The sequence below is a fragment of the Planococcus citri genome, chromosome 1, assembly GCF_950023065.1.
Source record: "Planococcus citri chromosome 1, ihPlaCitr1.1, whole genome shotgun sequence".
NCBI classification, from domain to species: domain Eukaryota; kingdom Metazoa; phylum Arthropoda; class Insecta; order Hemiptera; family Pseudococcidae; genus Planococcus; species Planococcus citri.
Window position 1 is genome coordinate 61,305,869 of NC_088677.1, and position 19,625 is coordinate 61,325,493.

Below are 19,625 nucleotides of genomic sequence, written 5' to 3' on the forward strand. Positions count from 1 at the left end.
CAGGTTGATGGTATAAGTTGGACGTCTTTCATGATACATTGCGAGAGAAAAACTTCGATTTTCTGCAATTTTGGGACATGAAGGTTATGGTGAGCGCCAGTTATAAGTAAATGAAACCATTATCACCTGCTCGAGTGTTGGTACTTTTTAGCAGTTGATCCATTACCGCTTCCTCATCTTCTGCCTCTACATTACGACTTTGTCCAATTTTCAAACTTTTTATTTGAATTATTTTACAAATTTTTCATCGCAACTTAATCAGGACTGAAATTGAAGGCGATAAATTTTTTTTATCGAAGGATCGATTGATATAGAATTTTTTGAATTTCGCATCTCATCAACAGTTTAATGGAGTATTTTCATTTACCTATGGATTTTGTATTCATCAACAAATGTGGGCTCGGAATTTTTTGCCTTGACCATTATTATCAACGAGAAAATATCGCGCAATTCACGCCACCCAGCTTTTCAAATTCTTCACCACTCCTATAAGTTAACGCGTCAGCATAAAATATCTGCCACTGCGTGGTACACATTTTATAAAAATATTTATCTAAAGTTTTACCAGTTATCGCGACAAAATTTCTGCTATATTTTTTTTATCGCAATAGCAACGTATCCGGCCAAAGTTGAATCTTGTATTTGTACATAAGGGCCGGAATGCGAAAGAAGGGAGCATCAGGCGACGAAAGTTTAATACAACTTATCCTCGGCTTGTATTTATATTTACTTTTCAATATAACGTCGCACATATCCCAAACTTCACGTTATACAGCACAGAGTGAGTGAGAGGGGGAGAAAAGGAAATAAGAAAATCAACTTGGCAAAACGGAACCGACGAACGAATGAGATATGTTACAATTGACTTTACCTTCTTCTTCGCCCTACATCCTCGTCTCGTTCAACATCACATTCTTACAGCCAACTTGACTAGTATTTCTTCCCTCGCGAAATTCTTTTTCTACCTACGAGGATCATACTTACAGCACAATATACCTATAGGTTGGATAAACATTGCAAAAAATCGAACCCTAAGAATATACTTGTAGGTACCTATCTAGTACGAGCAAAAGATAGAAGTAAAAACACCCCCCTATCGGAGTTAGTAAACCTAGCTCATCTAAACTTTCTCTCTTTGTGAGCCCCATTTGCCCTTTTTACCCTTCTTTCCCTAGTACTCTTTGAAACATTATTAACATTCGACCGAATCGAAAAGTTAATTTTCTTACTGGTTAATTACAATAATATAATACCTTCTTCCCTCCCCCTCCCACTCCCTTTCCTTCGACTGTGCAGACTTCGTCGTCGTCGTTGCTCGTATTTCGATTACCGTAACCGTATCCGCTACTATCAAAATTAACTAAATTAACGTGAAATAGTATTACGCGTAATTTACAGATATTTATTAATATTTTACCTATGTATCCTTTTGCATTGGTATAGAGTGCTGCTGCTTGGTGCTTGGTGCTTGGCGTTTACTCCAATTCCCCCGTTGTGTATAATGGCGTCGCGATACCATATACTGCGATGTGTATTTTCCGCTATGTAATACTATATCGCTGGTTGTCTTTTCTCGCGCATATTATACACCTAAATTCATTGCATGTGTGGTACCTGCATATGTGTTTGGGAAATGCGAGGTTTTGGAGAATGAACGCGTGTAAATTTAAAAGTTTGGGATAACTTTTACGATTTAGGTAATATGAAGGATTCCGTGAGGAGCGAAGGGTGGGGGGGGGGGGGGTTATTTAATTGCGACTATATTGTGCATTGGCAATCGGTATAATAATTATGATGACTGAGCGTTGAATTTTTTTAGGCCATAAATTTTGATCCTAAACTTTTATTAATTGATATTAAATTTAGCAATTGGAATTCTACTCAATATTCTGAATAAATTTGTTGTTGTTATAAACTCATATCGGGTATTAATTAGTTCAAAACTCATATCGTGTAATAATTAGTTCACTAATTTGAAAAAAATCTTAATGACTACAAAATGAAGAAGAAATTTTGAACTTTATTTTGAGTGGTCAACATTTTCAACCCAGATTACCCATTTTTCAGGTGGTGGAAATTCTTGAAAAAATCGAAAAATCGTTTATTCTTCTTACTGAATCGAAAATCGTTCGTAATGTTACCGTAATCTTCATTTCGGGTATGCGAGAGTCGACAATTATCTTGAAAGGCGCTGGAAATCCATTGGTGCCTGTACCGGCTGTGTCACAGACCTGTAATAAATAATATTCACTTACTTACCTACTTACCAATACAAATACATGATCTTTGGAAGATTTTCACTACATTAAACAATACCTACGCTTACAATACAATTTCGCAAATTTCGTCAAAAATACTTACCAAAACTTCGTAAAACAAATAAAAGTTTTAAAAACACAATTCGCGAAAAAAGAGAAATTTTTTAAATAATAATTGATTTTATAATTTTATATTTTACTCTCGATTTAAAATTTGCAAAAAAAAAAAAAAAAAACACTCAATATACCCTACCGGCTTGTAGCTTCGAAGAATTGCAAAATGTTGCTGTATGTTTCAGATTTTCTTCTGCCAAAAAAATTGAGCACTCGAGCCACCCGTATCGTTTTTTCGTTTCTGCTTCTTCATGCCTGTTGTGCCTTGATGATCGCGGTCATATCAATATGCGGATGTCTGTTGGGTTGCATTTCATCCATGTGCTCACTGCTCATACAACAATAGGTATCTATCTGCCTAGTTTTGAGGATGTATCGTGAAAAAAAAAGGATTTTGACCTAATTCTGTACATACCTTTATTTTGAGTTGAAAGTCACTCACAAAAAAATTGCGCTCCGGAAGTGCTCGTGCAAGAAAGATGTGGGCTCTCAGAGAGGGGGCATTTTCGAAAAAATCCTAATTTTTTAGGTCTAGCAGTTACCCAGGGTGTCTACCAGGTCGCTATAGCGTTAAAAGTCGCGAAAAGTCGCGATTTTGAAAATAGGGCGCTAAAGTCGCTAAAAGGTCGCGATTTTCGCTAAAAATACCAAAAAGTCGCTATAAATTGTCCAAACTTCAAATTTTAAAAACTTTTCGTATTATTATTCAATGTTAATGCCACTGCCAAATTAGCATTTTAAATAATCATAAAAATTCAAAATTTCAAAAGCTTTCGCCCTCGCTTCGCTCGGGCATATTATTTCGTTTTCTTTAGCCAAACGTTGAGTCTTGATGATAGAAAAATTGACTTCTCACATTAAAAATGATATTTTTTCACTTCTGGAGAATTGAATTTTCGTGTTACCAGTGCTTTTGCCCTCAGTTGGCTCGGTTCGTACGGGCCATGTAGGTGTATTTTTAGAAATATGTACCTATTGTAATATTTTGGAAATTATTGTTAGATTGCTGGAGGAGCAGGACCGTCGAGAGTTACCTAGGACTCGCTCATTCTGGAGGGTCCGACAATAAAGAAAGGGCCCTTGATGGAAGAAAAACGTGTTTTTTTACTTTTCAAAAGTCAAATTTTCAAAAGCTTTTGCCCTCGCTTCGCTCGGGCTTGTTTTCTTTTCTTTTTACACATCGAAATTTCTGAAAAAATATCATTCAACTTTCAAAGTTTTGAAGTGAAAGAATCAACTTCTCGCTTAAACAAAAAGAAAAATTAGTGGTTGAAATGACTAGGAAAAGAACAATCGAAGAAATTGAAATTTTAGAACTGAAGAAAGTTAAGTAGATGGAAAAGGAAAAAGAAAAGCTCGAAAATTTGGATGACTATTTATGTCACATGGAAACTAAAAAAGGTTCTTCATAAATTTTTTTTCATGTTACATGGGAACTATTGAAAAATCCCATTTTTTTTGTTGAAAAATTGGGTGTGGGAACTGTTGAAAAAAACATTTTTACGTTGGAAATTTTTTTTGGGGGGGGGGGGGGGTACTTTTAACTGAAAAAAAGTCGCTAAAAGTCGTGAAAAGTCGCTATTTTTGAGAATTAAATTTTGGTAGACACCCTGTTACCCGACCTGGTTTGGAAAAACCGTCCCTGATCCAAAAGATAGTACATATTTGAGATTCTGTGTCATCTTAGACTATCTCCTTCAAAATCCAAAACTACTTTAATGGTTTTAATGAGCGGTTGAGAATTTGCAAATTGTTTAATTCTTGGTTTATTCGTGTTTTGAAAATTTCATCTTGGCAAATATTTTGAGAGATGCAGTCGTGGCTAATTTTAATCATAATTGTCAATTTTGAAACATCGAGTAAAATGATCAAACACTTATCAATTTTTACAGTTTTTTTTTTTTGAAATTGGAAATAATGGTCAAAAAGTTGGCACAACTGCGTTCCAAAATATTTCCCCAGTTTCAGAAATGATATCTTTCGATATTGTGGCTTCATCAATGCGAAATACTCGTATTATTCAGAAGAAGAAATTTCCAAAAAACTGATTTGCTCAAAAATGAGATACATATCTACAAATTTTCAACCGTTTAGTAGAACCCTAAATGTAGTGTTAGGTTTGGATGGCAATAGCCTGAGCCGACGCAGAATTTCATATACTACATTTTGGAACTGGAAAATGTTCCCCAAAACACTTTCTGTGAGGACTACAGTGAATACAATCGCGATTTTTTCGAGAATTTCTCTTCTTTTAGGATCCTTATCTTCCTTCCAGAGGTATCTCAAGAGCTAAAAATGTTTCTGGTTTACTTTCTGCTGAAAATAAAGATCTCCACAGAATTAGATCTAAATTTTTCGACGTGTCTTTTTTTTTTTTCGTAATCACATCACCCTAACCTAGAGTTTAATTCGATAGTGGGTCTATTTAGGGGAGAGGGCTGTAATTACCGCAAATTTCTGGAAAACTGTCGGTAATTTCTGTTAAATTGTCCGCAATTTCTGGTGAAATACTAGTAATTTTGGGTGTGCTACTACTATGTTAGTTGTGGTAGTACTTCTGAAAAAATTGGATCAAATTTTGCGTAAAATTCAAGACCAAATACGTCGGTGTTGGTACATTACGTTATGATCATGACGGATTGGATTTGAAAATATATGATTTTATCATCATTATAATAGGTAGTTTATCTACAGTATACAGCTACAAGCAAAAAAAGTTCAGCAGGCTCTCATTCGGCCCCCATTACACCTAGGAAGCTGATTTTTTTAAAAAAAGAAAGCCCTCGACGAGTACTTGATGCGAAAACTATAGCGAAGGCCCAATTTTGATTTTAAGGGCCTCAAATTTCGGAGAAAGGGGGCTAAAATCAACATAAAAAAATTTTGGAAATACACTTTCTTCCAAATTGCGTTTTAAACCGAATTCCAAAATTTGAACCGATTTGGTACCATAGGGGGCGAGATATGCCCCAAAAACCAATTTTTGGGCCCCCTCCTCTAAATTTATGAAAACTGAACCGATTTTGCTCATTTTTTTTTCAAAATCTTCCTTACAATGCGTAGATATGTTATAAAATATTTTGAAATCAAAATATTTTAGTTTAAGTATGAAAAATTAAAAATCAAAATCGAATTATTTTGAACAATTTTAACTTTGAACTTCAAATTTCTCGGCCGAATATTTCCAATTTGCTAAGCATTTTTTTAAATCATCAAAATAGTAAACAAAACAGCCAACTTATAATTCTCAGCCGAGTATTTCTCTTTTTAATTATTCATTTTGCTTAGTAAGTTGTAAGGAAACGGACTTGGGGTCCATCTTGAAAAAACGAGTTCTGAGTGAGAAAAGGGAGAGGGAAGGGGGGTTTGGGGGCGCAGCCCCCAAGAACGAGTACGGGGGTGAGGCCGCAAAGCGGCCAGGGGGCGGAGCCCCCTAGTAATACATACACACTGAATAATTAATTAATAACCTACTTGTACCAATCAAGATTTCCCATGATTACCTTAGGTTCAATTCGATCGGAACTGCGTCCAGGTTGGAAATAACGGAGGTAATTTTATACGCCGAATTCCAACCAATCGAGGGGGTAATTTGCTATTGCAGGCTGTGTGTTTTTTGAAAACACTTTCACAGTTTTCTCCATATCATAAATATGTAGTATAACTTAACTGCTTGCGCACACACAATAAAGCCGGACTCATCTGGCTTAGGCTCTCCCTTATACTTTCTTCTTGGACGTCTCCTCTGACGAGTCTGACTAGTCCGCTCGCCTCGGCTTTCTGTACCTTTTGTCCCTCTCTCTTTTCCTCTTTCGTTTCGCTGTTGGTGTCTGTCGCGCGGCTATACCTCCAAAGGCGAATGTTCCATCAGTAATATAAAATACCAAATATTTCAAACAGACCTGTGTTGGTTTGAATCTTTCATTCTTCATATCTAACATTTGAATGATTTAAGTGCGGTTTTAAAGCTCTCGTGTAAAATATGAACAGAACATAAGGTATTCCAACATCCAACTACGTTGATCATTCACAGCTAATCGTATCTGCCCAAAATTTTCTAGTTTGGATTGATTGACTACATACTTACGCAATGCAGAATACTTACTTTGACTTTCATGAAGTATTTTTGATTCAGAGAAACATTTTAATTACATATTGTCATTTTCATTGGAACTGCTACCGGATTGAGATTTGCCATTAGTATAGATTTTCGTTTTGTATCAAATTTCAACTTATGCTTTATATCCTCTTCGTCTAATTCCTTTGAGAGTTGGCATACACTCTGTTGTGAAATGGAGTCATAGACGAAGCTCCGAAGAAAAATAAGTATTACTACACTTTCTGCCACACATTTTTAATATTTTTAAAAATCGTAATCGCTCACTTCACAGTTCAATAAGGTACCTACCTATAAAGAAGTTTCAAATTTGAATCAAAAATTAAAAAGAGTTAACAACTGAAAAACAATGTGATGTGATTTTTGGTGGCATTGTTATCTTTCAATTCCTTTCGAAAGGATGCAATTTTACAAGTTCAGTTCACACTTCGGAGTGGTTGGTTTTTTGGCTTTCAGGTGATTGTATGGCAACTGTCAATGAATTTGACTCAAATGAAAACATGAAAACCAATTTTTAAAAAAGGATGACGAAAAAAAAGGTGAAACGAAAAAAGGGAAAACTAAACGAAAAAGAATGTGAAACGAAAATAAGTAAGTAGGTAAAAAGAAAAAAATGGAAAAAAATAGCGCTTTGCTGTTTTGCTTGCAAAATGTCTTGAAATACCCGTTTTCAAAACGAAGTTTTTAAAATGTTTCGTTTTAATCATGCCCATAACGTTATTTTCTTGGTCAATGTTTCGTTTCGTTTTGCGTTTTTTTAACGTTTTGCCAACACTGGTTTGGAGCGCACGCATATTACCAAATCACAAATAATTAGTTCAATGCGTTTATGCAAATAACCGAAAAAATAATTCAAATGATTAATAAAGATGTGTATTGTGAAATGATCATGATGTAAATTCGTGGCATGAGCTCTAAATACATTTCTCAGGATTTTCGATTGCTGAAAAAAGTGAAAAAAACACCGTCGAAATTGAATTAAACTATTTGATCGTTTTAAAAATCAAATAACTAATTGCATATTATACATATCGTTCTTTGTTTCAGGTGAGTACGAATTTTCGTCGTATGGCATACAAATCCCATAAGTACTATGTAAGGTTGTTTCATGATTTACGTAATAATCTAGAAGTAGAGTTACACTATAGAAAAGAAAAATGAACAATAACTTACTGTGAGATATTATTTATAAATACATATTTTAATTGGCTGATGACTTTGAATCGGGATGTTTTGAAGCGATTTTGGTTAATCTCAATTGTCTCATCCTTTAAAAACACTCCGCTGTGGTGCCGATTCAATTTTAATTGGGCCCAAAAATCAATTACACTGATTTTTCTAATTTGAATGTGCATTACCCATGTGTTCTTTGGTCGGCTGCATTTCATTTCGAAATCACAATTCGTATTGGGTTCATTCAGAACCCCAAAAACACACCCCCGCTTCTCTAATTTGGAAATATAGTTTAAAAAAACTCATCAAAATCATGCGGTATATCGAATACCAATTGCCGAGCCATTTCATGCCAAAAAGAAAAAAAAACACAAAAAGGGGAGAATGTTTCCGTAAATGAAACGTCGTATCAATAATTTGATGGGAAATTTTCCCAATTTTGATGCTTGATTGATGAAACAAATTGATTCTGCCAAAAATTGCAATTTTGTAGTTTTCGTTTTAATTACAAAGCTGACTAATTCAATTTCGAGGATTTTTGCATTCAGTTTATTATGTACCATTATTGAATTCCATAAGGAGGGGAATAAATCCGAACAAATCTTTCTATCGTGAAATTGAAATTCAGTTTTTGGCACTAGCTAAAAAAATAATCAGAGCCACCAATAATCGATGAGCAAAAACTCTATTGCAATCACGGATCTGTTTCGTTGGAATTAGCGCTTATTTATGGCGTTTAATATTGTTTTTTCCTCCTCTTATGTTTTTCAAGTCATATTTTTAAAAAAATATAATACCTAAGTATTCAATTAAATAGAGGAATAAAAACATAGAATTGTAGACAACAAATGAAAAGAATAAGTTCAGATAGATTAATAGAAATCTTAGTTTCTACAAAAAAAAAAAAAAAAAGACGGAAAATTCAAATAATGAAAAAGCAGATATTTTGAAATGTAAAAAGTAATTTTGGACATGAGATTTGACCATTAAGTACATTTAGTATCTTGGGAATTTTTTAAAACTGGAGGCGCAGAGTCAGTCCAATGGCTACAGCTTGAGTTAAGTTGTTTCCAAATTTTTTTGCTGAATTTTACAATTCTAACGTTTTTTAATTCGTTTTTTTTTTACCTATTACGTAATTTTTTCTATAGCCAAGTTGAAAATCTTCGATTTTCAGCAATTATTTTGACCCTAATTGAGCGATTTTTGTCCATCACTATCCTACTTTTCTTACACTTCCCTATGGGAGTTTGTAGATTCACTGCTCGGAGAAAGAATAAATCTATATTTTCTCATTTCCTCCCTCCTCCATTCACCGGGAAAATTTCCATTTTGCACGAATCAACGTTCGAGTGAAATAATTGAATTTTATTTTTCATCGACTGATTCGCATCGAGGCGTTGAAAAAAATACTCGACTCACCGACCGCGGGTAAATTTGAATAATTGCGTAATGGATATAAAATGAAAGTATCACCATTTTTAAGTTTTTTTCTTTCACCTCGTGCTGACTGTAGTTTTCCAGTGTGGCAGACTCGCCCTCTCTGCTTCCATCTCTTTCACTCTGTGGTTTACTTGGCTCGGTGCGTCTTTCTCTTTCTCTCGGTAAACAAACCCGTTTATTCACGGTGATAAATAACAAAACATCTTTCCGGAATACAAACTCAAGTTTTTAAGTTAAGCTGCCTTTCTACGCTTCTCGAATTTTCGATACCATACTTTTCGCGCGCGAAATATACGATCGGTTGGAATCTCTCCTGGCTTTCTACAAATGGCTATTCGTTACGTAGTGCGACAGCGGAATTCTTTTTGTTTAACCGACTATATTATCCTCTTAAGACTTCTTTATTGGCTTCTTTTCTCTCGTATAGTATTTCTCCTACTCTGGCTGAAAACTTTACGCTATATAGTGAAACAATTGCATCGATTTTACGTACTTGGCCTTGTTTCACGTAAGGGATTGGTGTTCGACAAACGATGAAGAATTGAAGAAGATGGATTAGGAATCTTGGCGAAGGATGGAGTTGTGTTTCGTTGTTCAGTGGGTTGGGTTTGGAAAAAGTGTCGAGAGATCATTTTTAGAGGGTTTTTTCTGATAGCAGCTAAAAACCCTATCGCAACAAATTGATTTTAATCATAAGTTTTTTGTTTCAATTTGTAGCCAATCAGTGAACTGTATTTTGGAGGGACTAATCTGTGATTAATGTTTAATATTGTCAGATGAGATATTGCAACAATTTGATTTTAATCATATGTTTTTGTTTCAATTTGTAGCCAATCAGTGAACTGTATTTTGGAGGGACTAATCTGTGATCAATGTTTAATATTGTCAGATGAGAGATTTTAATTATAATTTCGAATTAGATTAATTAATTATGTTTTTATTATTCATTTTAATGATCTGAAAGCTAAAAGCTAGCCAGAGCGGTATGATCGAAAACTGAAAAACTAAAAGCAAGCCAAAAGCTTCATTTATTCAGCTTTCTTTCAGCTTTTTTGATTTTTGCAAGTTTATTTCTCAATTCTGTAAGCTGTAAATTTCTTGCTTTTGGCTTTGGCTGTCTAAAAAAAAAAACAACAATTGACAAAAAGCAAAAACCCTTTTGCAATCAGCGAATAGCTGATGGTATGTTTTGTATTTTCCTTGTCCATTGTTCGTCTTTTTAAATTTTCTCATAAATTATGTAAAATTTTCAAAATTTTTCGCCCTCTTATTTTTTTAAAATCAAATTCCTCGAAAAAAAACATCGTTTTTAGTCTTCTCGAAATCAAATTTTCAATAACTTTCGCCTTTGCTTCGTTCGAGCCAATTTGTTTCTTATTTTTAAATGAAAAAAATTCGCATTTGGGTCCCCAAAAACCCAAAACAAGAAATGATAATTTTTTAAAGTCATATGAATATGATATTAGTCCGCGAAATCAGTATTTTTTCCCATATCAGTCGGCAAATCTTCAGTCAAGCCCCTTCTTCCACTCCTCTTCTCGAAAACCAAAACTCGAACGACAAATAAGGCGATTTCTACAATATACACAATTACATATATGGATAGAAAGAATGACAAAAATCGAACAATCTCCACGAGAAGTTTTTAACTTGATGAATGACAAATTATGCAATTTTCACGGTCGATGTAAATAGGAAATGAAATCATCTTGGTATAGTATTTAGTAGTAAATTTGTCTATTTATCAAAAAACTACTTTCTGAGAATTTTGATGAAAAATCATGAAAATTTTTTGTCAACTCGCCAAATATTGTCACTCTAATAATTTTAATAGAAAACATGAATTTTTGATAATTTTAGCAAAAATAGTATTTTTTTCAGCTATCTTGACAATTAACAGGATTGTTTGACAATTTTGGCAAAATTTTCCCTTTTTGACAAGTTTATCAAAGTGGACACATTTTATAATTTTGATAAAAATTGAAATTTTCCAACAATTGTTCCAAAAAAGAGCAATTCTTGACTATTTTGACAAAAATTGGCGCTTTTTGACATTTCCGCCCCCTCAAAAAAATTGACACATTGTTTTGAGCAAATTCCCTCCCCCCTCCCCCGCAAAAAAGAAAAAATTTGTATAAGCAAATTCAGCAAAAAAACAGGACTTTTTTGGTCAATTTTGGAACACAAAGAGGGCTTTCTAAATGCGAAAATCAATTTTTTTCTTGATGTTTGGGGTAGGGAGGGAGGTGCAAATGAATTATGGGTTTACAATTTTCGAGAATTAGCGTGCTCCCAAAAGCCTGTTTATCTCACACAGAAATTTGCATTGTTAACAACTTAGCAATAGCGAAAAATAATATTGCGAAGACAATTATTTCAGCGCGTATATTATTTCAAAACAATAACAAATGAATGCCATTTACCTACACAGTTGTACGGATACGTAGACGAACAAATACTAAAATATATCGACAACTCGACAAGGTGTGTGCATACGTAGGTAGGTAAAGGTAGATAACAGGTGGTAAAATATTAAAAATATGTACACTTGTACAGTACCAGATATCTTATCACATAGGTAGGCTACCTGACTGTCCAGTGACCACATCAAACGTTCAAATCAAAATAAGGTACCATATATGCGCGCTTTCATCGTTATAGCTAATCGAAAACCAATTACCCGATGATCAACATGTATCCTAACTTAATCTAATCGTCGCCGTCGCTCTTGAAATAAATAGATGCGCAACTGCTCATAAGTTGCGGTTGAATAACAAAAGTTTTGTATGAAGAAAGAAAACAAAAAAACAAAAACAAAAAAACAAGAGAAAACACCACGCTTGAGCGTACAGTAAATAAGAATACAGCATAGGCATCAGGCAGACGACAATGGATCAATGTAATAAACTATACACAATAAATATATATTATACGTAGGCATAAGAATGGCCGCGCTTCTTCATTTTTTACCATAAGTTGCGATCAATTTTTCGACCAAAGCGACGTATTCCTCTTTAGCTTTGTCCGATGACGTGCCTTTTTTCGCACTCCAAGCGTCCCATTTGGCTTTACCTTTCAGGTCGAATACACCTGGTCGGTCTGCAAATTGAACAAAAAAACGATTAGCTAACGTAGGTATAAGTTGAGACGAGAGGCCAGCCGAGACAAAATCAGGGACAAACACGAAGTGGCTTCTCTGAGGAGGAGGAGGAGGGGGGGGGCATAATCGCTAAAAAAAAAAAAAAAGAAGCCAACTGTTGTCAGCAAAATTTCCAACTTCACCGATTAAAATTTTACAATTTTTTTTTTTTGCATCGTGAGCTCAAAGACGAGGTGAAATATTTTTAATTTTGGAAATGACCAACGAGTTGGCTCAAGCGAAAACTGGGAAATTTCAATTTCAAAAAATGAAAAATCTATATTTTTTATGTGAGGAGTTTGGTCTATATTTTTCGACTCCAGTACTTTAGAATTTAAATTTCTATGTTGTTGTTGTTTATTTTTTTAATTTCAATTTTGAAACGTGAAAGCGAACAGGCCCCAGTGAATTGAAAAAATGAGCGTTTTCAAAATTTGTACGCTTTGAGAAGTGAAAAAAACAATATTTCTGTGAGAAGTTCAGTCTATATTTTTTTCAACATCAAAATTTTAGAATTAGAATTGTTATTGTTTTGGAAACTGTAATTATGAGACAGAAAAGCAAACAGGCCTGAGCAAAGCGAGAGAAAGTCTTTGGAAAATTCTCACTTCGAGAGGTAGAAAAGCGGTGTTTTCTATAGGAGGGTTTAGTCCAACAATTTTTGGTTTCAAAATTTTAGAATTTGAATGATGTTTTTTTTATAAAATAAATTTTTATTCTGAAACTGAAAATCAAACAGGCCTGAGTGAAGTATTTCGAGGAGTAAAAAAACGATATTTTTTTAATCTTAATGGCTGTTTTTTTAGAAATTTCAATTTGGAACAAGATTGCTCATTTTTAAAATTGAGTAGTCAGTTTTTTCAATCTAGGAATTTTTAAATCTTTGAAATTGATGTAAATCTTCCTGCTTTAACATTTAGAGAATTTTTTTAATCCAGTCAATTTTTAAATATTCCTTCAAAATGTTCGAACAATTTTTCATAATTTTGTCAACATCATAAAATCTATCAACTTTGAGTCAATTTTTCATTTTTTTTTCTTCAAAACTTCACTTAGGTCGTCAGATGGTATTTTCAAGCAGCTCTAATCAGGTGGAATTCTTATCAACTTTTAATGATTTATTGTGTTAATTTATTTAGTTGTTTTTATTTCATACCCAGAAGTTGGTAAAATATCAATTTTGCCGACCTATACTTGCACTAAAAAATACGAATTTGTCAACTTTGTCAACTTTCTAGATGCCCGGCGGGGGGGGGGCAAACTTTTCTCCTGCTTCGTTTGGTTTCGTCCCTGAACAAAATTACCATAAGAAGTATGAAATAGAGTAGTGTGCCAAATCTAACCTGTATTCACATCTCCGACAGTAGCTTGTTTGAATAACGCGTATAGTTCCAGTAATTCATCGTTACTCGGAGTTTGTTTGAGATTTTTAACATCTTCGACGCAAGCATCAAATTTCTGAAAAATCACAATAGGTACCATTACATTGTCGTCATTGATGATTGCCAGTAATAAGTAAGGCATAAGTATAAGATTATAGGGGCAGCAACTACTCGGCACTGGATAGTGGATACTCACGTCGGCACACATTTTGTTGTATGTTTTTTCACGAACAAGTTCTGGTAATCAGAGGGGTGACCGATAAGCGATGATGCTGAAACAGAAATACAAAAACTCTCAGATAATTGTGTACTGAAAGAATGGGAAAACTTTAAAAAAAACAGTGGCTCTAGTTTTGGGAATGAAAGAGAGGGAAGGGGAGGGGGATAATTTCATATACCTAAATGGAGAAAAATATCTTTAAAAAATTTGCATATCTGCTTGGAATAATTTCACAGATCTGTTGACACTCTTAAGATTTGAATTGGTGGGGGGGGGGGATTTGGATATAATACGAAATTTCTTGAAAATGAGTAAAAAAAAAAGAGTACCAAAAAAGTATGAAATTTTGTATTTTTAATGATCAGACAGGGTGATGTTGAAAAAAATTTCAAATGCCAAAAAGTACTTTTTTTGATAAAGGTCTGAAAAAAATTGGTAAAGTCGCGTACGTATAAAAGCTTCAAAATTTCACGAAAAAGTCGCGAATTTGGAATTTATGAAAAATTTAAATGGTAAAGATTTTTTTGACAACCTCCTCTCTTCAAAAAAATTTGAGAATGTCCAAAAGACATTGAAAAAAGCGAAACAGCGAAAAAATTGACGTGTCAAATATTATCCCTCTTCCCCTCTTGTTTTTTTGGTTCAGCTTTTCTGACAAAAATTCTCGTATTAGCGTTGCAATAAATTCGAATAGAAAGGAATTTATTATTTTTTTCAAGGTTTTGGTGTTTTGACATCGTACCTGCGGAAAATTGGGAAAAAACAGACAACTTTTTTGCTAAAGGAAATTCCCACAGTCTGTTATTTCCATCAAGTCGGAGACAGCGCAGCGTGGTAGTACAGGTAGGACATGTGACGTGCCAAAGTAACACTTTACACGAGTACCTTCGTAAGTAGGTAGGTAGGTGAGATACAGCGACAGTCGCACGCTGTGCAGGTTTAGGTCGCAGTAATTGCTGCGGGGAAGGGGATAAAGTTGACTGCATCGTTATGCTGCTGGATGGCTTTCAATGGAGTGGCGGGTGGTGGCTGGTGGCATAATCCACTAAACGTGCAAAGCTCGATTAACTTGACTACATACTTTATACTATTTTGTAATGGGTACCTAATTTTAGTTTTGTTTCATAGTACGTATCTTCCACCTAACCAATTTTCGACGATCTGTACGTGCATTGTATTGGCCCTGGCCCCGGCTCGGGCTCGATACTCGAAATCTGAATCGTATCAGTTAAAGTCTGTGGGCTGGGAGGTAGCATAGTTCATTTTACACGAGGCAAAAATACCAATATGTATGTACGATTCCTGATGTCGTCGGTCATTCGCCGCATCATTGTACGTATACGACACATGATCGATAGAGCAAGTTCAAGATCACGTTAGCTAGTACATACATTGCACGTTGCACCTGCACAGTACCTACATCGTACCTTGTTTATGACCATCGGTGACTAGAAATGCCCATTGCCCATTTGCAGCTTTGCAGGACTTCTTTCCACCTACAAAGTACACAGCGCACTTTATAGACGGGTATTTATCGTATAAAAATTCAAATTAAAAATGCAACATGGAATCACAATTTCATAGTCACCCCCTACTGAGCTGGTCGTGGTTATTTAGAGCAAATTGCAGCACCAAAGCCATTTCCTCGTCGGTAGGTAATTACTAATTAGGTATCCAAGTCGTTATTTTACCGGGTCAGGTTCTGCATATGATCACCCAGTGTTCACAAAAGGTCTAGCGATTGCGAGAGAAGGTGCCCTAATCACCAGAGTAAATTGAACTAGCGGATGGAATTTTTTTCAGCTCCAAAAATGGCGTTTTAGACACTTTTCTCTTAGCAAATACGTATAGGTATTGTACAAATGGCCTCGATTCACCAAAATTCTGACTACAACTTATCATTGTCCCCTCCTTCTGATCCCACCGAATACAGTCCTTCGTCATTGGACGAAAAAACACTCAAGCAAAAAGCGTGGGAAGATCAACTTTTCGTGAAATTTGTTTTCTTTCATTTTATTTATGAAGTGTTACGTGAAGTACAGCTCAATAAATTTTTAGTGGCCCATTCGTGAACGAATTGATTAATTTTTGGCGAATCGTTCACGAACGGGTTGATTCATATAGGTGACTCGTTTGCGAACGAATTGATTAATTTATTGATCTGTTTTCAAGCGAAGTGAGTCGAGTCATTCACGAACGATTGATGATTGAACAAACCGATTGATTTCGCCAGGTGCCTCAAAAACATTGATCTTTTCTATCGAAAAGTCGGTAAAAAGCGAACGAATAATCGGCTATCATTAGCTCGACAAATGGGCACATTGCTCATGAGGTGATTTCTAAATCGTCCTATCTTTTAGTTACTCTCACATTGGATCACTCTATCATCTATGTCCATGTTTTCCCAGTCTCATCCCATCCTTGGCGGGTCGCGACCATGTAGTATGTAGTTGTCACAGATACCTAAACCTAACGAATCTATTTTGGTGTTACTAGTCACCGAAAGTAGGATGATGAGAGTGATGATGTACCTATTTTGAGGTCAACGTTGCTGCATGATGCGCAGCACCATCACGAGCGCTGTATCAAGGGCAACGGTGGTCAGTTAGCTACTCTTCGATCAAAATAATATAATCTTCAACATCGTGGACTTCGTGTAGCTTGTATTTAGGACGGTCTAGAGCCGATGCGGGACGGGGGGGGGGAATATAATGTTGGGCTACGTTTCTAAATCAGCAGCTATATTGAGGTTTTTGATGTGGGGGGAGGGGAGTGGTGTCGACTAGTGTGAGAGAAAAATAGCAATTTTGCCAATTGGTTATTCCTATTGACATTTTTTTATTTTCTTTTTTGGATTTTTGAAGGCCTCAAAATGTGAAATTTGTTTATTCTGAAATGAGAAACGAATTGGCCGGAGCGAAGCAAGGACGAGAGCTTTTGTAAATTTTTATTTCGAGATGCCTAAAAACAAAGTTTTTTTTTTAATGCGAGGTATTTTTTTTGGTTATCACAATTTTAGAATTTGAATGTTGTTTTTTTGGAAAGTTGATTTTGATAAAGAGAAAGGAAGAGGCTCTAAGGAATGAATGTTGTTTTTTCAGGAAGTTGATTTTGAAGAAGAAAACCTTTTTTTTTTTTTATCTAAAGACGTGAGAACGTTTATTTTTTGGCTTTCAAAATTTTAGAATTTGAATGTTGTTTTTTTTGAAGGAAGTTGATTTTGAAAAAAAAAGAAAAGAAAACAGAACAGAACAGGGCCAAACGAAGGCGAAAGCTCTTGAAAATTTGTATTTTGAGAGGCATAAACACGATGTTTTTCTGTCAGGAATTAATTTTTGGGGCTTGAAACTTGTTTTTTTTTTTAGAAATTTGTAGGTATCACGATATTGAAAAATGAAAGAAGAAAAGAGGGCAAAGGTTTTCGAAAATTTGAAAAAATTGTATTTTTCTTTCAGATCTTTATTTTGCTCTTTGCCTCCCCCCCCTCCCTCCCAGAAGACCTTGCCTCAGAGTATCTAACAGGCAGTGAAAATAGTGAAAGCAGTGATTTAAAAATGGGTAGTGAAAGTAGTGAGGAAGTAGTGAATTTAGTCAAAAAGGCAGTAAAAAAAATTTAAAAATTCAAACGCACAACGAAAACCTTCGCATGATTTGAAAAAAAGTTTTATTTTTGATGATGACGAAATTGGCATCAGTGTAATACAAAGTTTCTTCCAATTTCAATTTTTTTAAAAATTTTCCAGTGAAAATTCGACGTTGTTAATTTTGTGTGTATGGAGGGGGGGGGGGTTCAAGTGGAGAGCTTTCTGAAAATTTGGTTGAAAAAAGGTAGTGAAAAAGTAGTGATTTTTTTCAAAAAAAATTCCGTTTGATAACATGTGCCTGTATTAACAATGTTTGACGTGCAAAATGTTGACCAAATGACAAAAATACCAACTGCAGCAACGCCTAGACTTGCGAACACCGAACACTCATCGCCAATGACTGGCATAGACAGGTCGAGTTTGATTAATATAGTGTAAAAAACGAATGAATAAAACAATAATCGTTGTTGATTACTCACCGATCGAAGTGACAGTAGAAATGGAAATGTATATCACTACACAGGTAGTCGCGAATCGCGAAATGAACCAATTTAGCTTATTCGAAACGATAAAAAAAATTCGACTCAGCAGTCAGCAGGCCAGCGTCAACACTGTCGTACGAGTACGATTAAAATTAACGAATGAGAATGAATATTACGTGGAACATTCGACGTTCTACCAAGTAGATACGATAAAATAACGTTACTCGACAAGTCAGAAGTGTAGAGTGTAAAAAATTGGCCGGCCGGTTCGGCAGTTCGCCCTTTGTTCACAGTCAGAGTCGGATAAAAAACCCAGTACCTACTACATACTACCTATCTACCTTCCACTTATAATCTACTAGGTAGTAGTAAATGAACCACGCAACCAGTACCTACAGTATGCAAGAGTGTGAGAGTGTGAGTGTGTAATGCTGTGCGCGGTATCATACAGTGAGTTCACTTCAGTACTTCAGAGTTCGGTCATTAGTCGTCTTGTTACTTGTTAGACGTTCGCGATAGCGGTTAACGCTGCTGTTAATGCAGCCGAAAACCAAAAGTTGTATACCTTCTTATTTTCTCTTATATTACGTGTACCCGTGTACGTGTATGATAATAAACTCGACTATACTTACTTACGACACGATGAATTAATGAAGTACGTGTGATCGCGACCTCTAAAAGTTTTATCAACTTGTGGAATCGTAAAAATATTCGCTTAGTAATCGCAGTTTGCACTCAATCACTTAGTCACTATAGGTATTCAGCTTTTAAGACAGCTTATACTTGTAGCAACAGTCTCCACAAGTTACAACTCACTTCAACTAACTACACAACTGCTTCTGAAATGTTTGAATATCGAGCTTTTTATTATAGAAAATGTTGAAGTTCGTTTCGTATGTATTTAAAAAACCATAAAATTCAGAAAAACTAGAAAACGAACTGTTGTTTACATTAATCAGTTATCTTTATCAAGTCGTTGCTGAGTGCTGCTGCACGAGCTGACCATGAAATTATACAAGACGCAAAGTATTAATACTCGTACAACTTATAAGTGGGTATGTGGGCTAGGATAAAAGTGAGATCTCGAGGACTACATTTTTGACCCTGAGGAAGGGTCAAATAGGGTTGGAGAATTGAAACTTGCAAAATGCATTTCAAGTACATCATCGCATTGTACTGTAAAAATTTGGACCCTCTGCCTCTGGCTCAATTTGGAGGGGCTGAAAGCTTTCCTGAAAGAAAGTCGAAAAAACATGTTAAATAACTTGAAAATCCTTTTTTCTGATCTTGGAGAGGGGTCAGATGAAGTTGAAAGGTTGTAACCTGCGAATGACACTCAAGTGGCACCTTACCATTGTACGTTTGAAATTTGGGCTCCCTAGCTCTATTGTAGGAGGGAGGAGGGGGTCAAAAATGATCTCAAATGGGGTGGGGATAACTTAGGAAGGTAAAATTTGGATATTTGGATCACAGTAGGGGTACTGACCAATGGTATGATTTTGAACCCTTTTCATCTGTTTGGGGTCATATTATGTCCATTCAAAAAAAAATGACCTTTCTGTAATTTTCATCATTGACCCTCCCCACTCCAGGAGTCAACTCTAATTCCTAAAAGAACCCCTTTCCTCAACTTTGATCTCGTTTCGTCCATTGGAAGAGTTTTCAGATTGAAAAAGTGAAAATTCAAGAATTTTGGTGTAACTGCGTTATAAA

General features: G+C 35.2%; 2 protein-coding genes across 5 annotated transcripts in view; one reads left to right on the forward strand and one right to left on the reverse strand.

Annotated features, from left to right (window-relative positions):
* Positions 1 to 19,625, forward strand: part of LOC135833205 (neural cell adhesion molecule 1-like) — a 623,372-nt gene that overhangs the window by 199,711 nt on the left and 404,036 nt on the right. The gene's annotated exons all lie outside the window — the stretch shown is intronic.
* LOC135833185 (acyl-CoA-binding protein homolog 1-like) lies at positions 11,476 to 18,255 on the reverse strand. The gene is made up of 4 exons (XM_065346860.1): positions 17,910 to 18,255; positions 13,823 to 13,898; positions 13,588 to 13,702; positions 11,476 to 12,204 (listed from the first exon to the last, which is right to left on the reverse strand). Exons 2-4 carry the CDS (start codon positions 13,832 to 13,834, stop codon positions 12,065 to 12,067), a joined length of 267 nt encoding a protein of 88 aa, XP_065202932.1. The 5' UTR covers positions 13,835 to 13,898; positions 17,910 to 18,255; the 3' UTR covers positions 11,476 to 12,064.